Source organism: Carcharodon carcharias, chromosome 1 (genome assembly GCF_017639515.1).
Source record: "Carcharodon carcharias isolate sCarCar2 chromosome 1, sCarCar2.pri, whole genome shotgun sequence".
NCBI classification, from domain to species: domain Eukaryota; kingdom Metazoa; phylum Chordata; class Chondrichthyes; order Lamniformes; family Lamnidae; genus Carcharodon; species Carcharodon carcharias.
Genome location: NC_054467.1, coordinates 86817737 through 86823621, shown reverse-complemented (window position 1 = coordinate 86823621; position 5885 = coordinate 86817737). Strand labels below are relative to the sequence as shown.

Below are 5885 nucleotides of genomic sequence, written 5' to 3'. Positions count from 1 at the left end.
TTCCAGGCGCCGCCGGGATCTGAGCGCGAGCCCAAAGACAATGGAGTGTTTGAGAGAGAGAAAAAGAATCCCCTCGCAGCGGAGAATGGGCTCGCGCGGCGAGTGGCAGCGCGCGGGGAGTCAGTCGCAGCCCCCAGGCCCCGCAGCAACCAACCCCCCACCCACCGCCGCCCCCCCCCCCCCCGCCCCGCCTTCGCCCCTCAGGCCGCGCTGATTGTCTGCCGAGCCTATATAAAGCGCTGGGAGGCAGGCGTGTGCCAAACACACCGCCGCTTAACCACAAGCTCACTCGAGGAGAGCTGATAGCTGCACCAGGTCGCGTGCCAGTAAGCTGGTGCACAACATTCATACTTATTGCAACTTCATCTCTGTATTTAAAAAAAAAACACCCCAAGGCAAGTCAATTAGAAAAAAAAGGGACAAGAATTTCCAGGAGCGATTGAGAAAAGGGAAACAATTACTTTGGACAGCAATTGAGCCAGAGAATTAGCACTTTTGAGACTTTCTTCCATTAATCTGAAAGTAAGTTTTGCTGGCATTATTTATGATTTGTTCACTAGAAACGAAACGCATTGATTGAACAAATGTCCTCTCCGTTTCCCGAACTAATTCCCTTGTGTTTTCTCCCTCGGTTTGCACAGGATGGCTCCCCAGTCTGATCGGTGTCCTTACAAAGAGCAGGGCAACGGCAAGTACTTCCAGTGCCCCACCCCAGCCTCCACACTCATCCCGGGCGACTTGTCCATCCCTTCGGAGGAGGAGATGGAGGAGGAGGACCTGCTGGAGCCCTCGGCAGCCAGGAGCGAGTGCAAGCGGCGCCCCCGGGGTCGGGGCAAGCCCAGGAGCCCGAAGGTGGTGCAGAAGATCAAGAAAAGCCGGCGCATCAAGGCCAACAACCGGGAGAGGAACAGGATGCACAACCTGAACGGCGCCCTGGACGCACTGCGGGAGGTGCTGCCTGCATTCCCGGAAGATGCCAAGTTGACCAAAATCGAGACTCTCCGCTTCGCCCACAATTACATCTGGGCACTGACGGAGGCTCTGCGCCTGGCCGATCCCCTCGGCGGCCCCGGGGACTCCAACTACGAGGGGCCCGAGCAGCAATACCTAGACTCGGGGCTGAGCTGCCCTAGCCCCGGCGCTTCGGGCAGCTCCTGGAATAGCTTCAGCTCGCCGTCCTCTTCCTCCTACACCTGCACTTTATCCCCGGGCAGCCCTGCTCCATCGGAAGACATGTATTTCGGGCAACCCGAGAGTATCTATGCACCCCCTAAACTGCAAAACTCTTCCCCATTTCATGAATTTATTTAAACCGCTCCCGCACCCCCCCCCCCCCCCCCCACCAACACAGTTGAATATCGCGTATCTTTTCTATGTGGTTATGAATTCTATCTTTTTATTGTATTGAAAAAATGTACCTTTTATCTGGGGAAAAAAGTTGGACCTACACTGTTTACATTTCTTACTAGATATGTAGGATTGAGATTTGTCATGTATTTTTCAAGCAAATGTATTTTTCAGACTGATTCATATGGCCTGTTAATGTTCAATGTTGTACACTTGGCATCTGCCTGTCTTCCTAGGGAGTTGAAGGCTGTGGGAATTTGAACTGTCAAACCAAACTTTCCTCAGTGCACTTTGCCCATTTTCCCAGGTTCTCCACAATGCCTTTTGTTCTCTGATTTCTTCTCCCTCCCTTCTCTCTCTCTCTCCGGTCCCCCTTTATCATTTCAAGAATAAGACCGATTTTACCAGCTGTCTAACATGATTTACGGAAAAAAGATGTTGTGGTACGGAGCGAGGTTAGAAGTCACTGCATAATTTGTAGACTTTTTAAATGAATGAAAACGAGCGTGTAAATTTGGGTTGAGTGCTTTATCAAAGGCAGGGAGAGAGAGAGAAGGAAAACACAAGGGGGTAGGGTTCATGCATTATTTATCTCGACCTCCGGGGATGAAGAATTACCTTTCTTCACAACCGAAAAAAATCAGCTGAATAAAACGAACCGACACGGAACATTAACGCGATCACCGACACATGTGTTCACCTTTATTTATTATAAAAGAAAGATTTCATGCACAAAATGTATATTTTGTATATTTCAGAAGTTTATTGTCGCTATGTATTCGCCTGCAAATCAAATGGAAAGCGTTTTCAATTCGTCTTTTAAATAAAAAAAGTTTAACTTTCATATAAGTAAACTGACAAGTGCGTGGCTCATTGATCAGTGGGAAAAAGAGCAGCTGTACATTCTAGTAACACAAGCTACTTGTTATTAGGTTATAAAACGTCGGAACATGCATTTCATTTACGGAACCTACACACTAAAATATGTGACGTGGAAGGAGGCAGGGTGACAATGACAACAAATAGAAGACAATATAAAAGTACAGCCTCTTGTCATCTATTCTTTTGTTTGCAGAATTAACCTTAATCTGCTTCTGCTTTGTGGGAATATGTCGGATAAAAAGTAAAACCCAAAATTCTACATTGCTTTCAAAATCTAGTGAAAGAAGATCATTCAACTTTAAAGACACCGGGAAAGTTGTGAAGTATTGGTTTAATCCATCAACTGCACGCAGACTCCACCTCTCTCTCATACACACATACAAATTAAATTTCAATTCTGGAGATGTATGTGAACCTTTTTGCAAATTGCTTGAATCGTTTCAAGCGACGTCTTGTAAATCGAATCACGCATTCACTCTTTTAAACTTTAATTCTATGTAAAAAGATCTCTTTCTGTACGTAAATCACCACATAGACGCCACCAGGAAAGCAATGTCTGAATAAAAACTGAGATTGTTGACCAGGTTTGTCTTTGAAGGGGAAAAAGACTATATATAATGCATGCCTGCGTTTTTGCCAGACACGCACGAGTTGCAATCTTCAGTGTGCTATTGAATATGTATCATACGCATCTCCACCTCCTCATTCCCCTTGGTAATTGGCACGTTCGGTTTGGATGTAAAACTCTCTCTTTGGCTCTGATCTATAGGCTGGTCTGTAGATTATGGATGATCGCCCTGCATTTGCACGTGTCTACGGATACCCAAGAGGGAAACGTTTCATTATTATCTGGTATCAATCTTCTTTCTGCAGCCGGGGGTGAGCGCGACAGCAACAGATCACGAGAGTTCAACGTATTATGTGCACCGAAACCTCGGGAGTTCAAAGCAAGTCGCATCTGCCTCTGTGGCAAGCCGTTTAAACTGTTTTGAGAATTAGAGTGGGTTAGGACTCGAATTAAGGAGGGAGAGGATAGTGAAACTCAGCTGAAAATAAAAGAGATAACTAGAAAATCTAACAGATGGCATCGCTACGTTGCAAGCTTGATTTTATTGTCAAGTTATATAAATGACCCTGAAGCTGAATGGCGGATTAACTAAAACAATGGAATGTAGAATTAATAGTAAACCCTAATAAGGTTTTCTAATATCCAAATAGAATTAGATTAAAACGAATAAATACATAATATATAGCTATCTTTTGGGGCGAAATGTTTAATCCTCTCACGCAGGAAAGTTATGAGGCTGAAGTAAGGCCAAAGTCCCGTAAATGATCAAAGTAAGCGTGCATGCACCAAAGATATAGACTCAAAGATTTCAGATAAACTGTTAGTAAGCTGAGTTTAAATAAACCTCGCTTGCTCATTAAACTTTCTCTCACCTAATACTCTGCCTACCTGGGTTATCATGCCAAGGAAACGATTGATGACAACTATTCTGAAGCAAGGGACATCACCTCGCTTTTAAAACTCTTACTGAATGCATCGCCTTCACTTTACATCATTAGACCTAACAACGTCAATTTTCCGTAATGGGACAATTAGTCGAATAGCTAGAACCTTAAATAAATGCTTATGTAAATAAACATTTCCAACCACTTTTAACCTCACATTTAATAACTTAAACGTGCATATTCATTATCCTTAACACCTTCACATTTACTTGTTACAAACAATCGTTCAAGTTTAACATTATAAAAGCATATATGTTCCTGTTTAATTGTATTCTACATTATTTGGATAAATAATTGACATGATTAGTCTCTGGACATATTACTGCTATAATAAGCAACATTTATCAACCATCTCGGAAAAATATATAAATAATCTGTGCAAGCTGTCAATTAATTCTAAAATGAATTCCTTCCAGCAAAATCTACATCTGTTGCCAGTGAACTGTTGACTTTGAAGTGATATATTATATATATATAAAATTATACATTCCAAAAAATATATTTTTTGGAGAAGGAGCAGGTTGCGGAGTTCTTATTTAATAGCTGGTTCAAAGGTCTCTTAGGCCTATTTTTTAAAAACGATTTCAGTCACGAAGCGTGAAGACAAGTGGGGTAAAAACTGAGCAATAACGTAAAATGTGTGAAAAAAGAATTAGTAAAATTAGGTTACGGAAATAAAACGTAAGGGTTCCAGCCTTGGGCTAGTACTCCTAGATAGTCTGATCCATTGTTTTCCAGCTTGGCAGGAGGTTTATTATGTGCTAAATAATTCCCCAAAAGGTTTTGCATAATCACTTCTTTGATGTGACTTGAGTGTCAAAAATCAGCCATTACCCCGGAGTGTAAAAAAGTACCAAAGCTTTTACGAAATTGACAGTGTGTGGCAAACGTCATAAATAGATTTAACCCACGGCTTTCCAAACTCCCTTTAATGATTAAACATAAAGAATGACAAAAGATGGCCCTCTTAGTCTCGGCGTGATTGATCCGATTGTCCCTATTCTGATACTTTGTAGAGCACGTGCGTTTATCTGCGTAAAAAGATATCCACAGGCTCAATTAGGAACAGTCAAACCTTCCAGTCAATACACAATGCTACCATTCTACTTACTCACGTAGAGAGGGCAATATCATTTTATCCTTTTATTTTTCTGAATCAACTTATTGTTCAAGTACATCTTGAAATAATTACAGCTATTTTCATTATAGTTTGTATTTTTCTCAGGTCAGGGATATTGTTGAGATGTGACCATTAAAAATAGGTGCAAACAGAAGGGAAGTGATCAATGTTCTAAAAATGCTGTAAAATATATTAAGTTAGAAGAATACGTTGTTACAATGAAAATGGCTTTATCTATAGTATTCAGCAAATACATTTTTTCATGAAGTGACTAGTAACCGAAGCTGCAAACTTTAAAAAAAACTTATATGTCAAAACGTTCATGTTCAAGCTTCTCTGTGCACATTTACAATTAATTAAAGATCATTCAGTACAAATGGAGATACTACATCAGGCACTATAGCACTTAGAATAAACAAATATAAGTAAATGGAAAGTTATTGGTAAAACACTAACAATTCACATATGGTTGGCTCAGAAAGGTAGCTAAAAGCACTTTAGAGGGTGAAGAAAAGAAAATAACATACAGAAAAAAGAAAAAGGGAGAAGAAACAAGATAATGGAAAAATGTTCAGACTGGTCATAGGAATATATGAAGAAGCCTTCTTTGTGGAATTCTATGAAGGAGAGAGAGAGCTGGCATGTCAGAGACTGTCAAAGAAGAACCTACAGAGAGTAGAGGGTGTAGTGTAAATAATGAGTTCTGTAGCATTGAGGATTAGAATTTAGCTTTAGATTATCGAAGCAAGTATTTGAATATGATAATTTTGAGGGTTATTTTAGCTACTGTTTAGAGCTGAAATCACCACTGGTGGGAAGGGATAGGTACAGAGACTGAGGTTACTACCCAAAGAGTGGAAGGTGCATGTGGAAATACAATCTGGAGGAGATTGGTGAAATTGGCTGGAAAATACTTTGGAGTGAAGATGAAAGTGATAATGAGGATTTTGGAATTGAAAATCCTAATAAGTCAACTCATTGCTCTACATAGATGGTAACATGTCAGACAACAATCATGTTAAGG

At 41.1% G+C, this 5885-nt stretch overlaps 1 protein-coding gene across 1 annotated transcript; it reads left to right on the top strand.

The window, feature by feature from the left end:
• The first annotated feature begins 642 nt into the window (after positions 1–642).
• On the top strand, positions 643–1311 carry LOC121273439 (neurogenin-1-like). Its single transcript, XM_041180640.1, has one exon. It carries the CDS (start codon positions 643–645, stop codon positions 1309–1311), a length of 669 nt encoding a protein of 222 aa, XP_041036574.1.
• The last annotated feature ends 4574 nt before the right edge of the window (positions 1312–5885 follow it).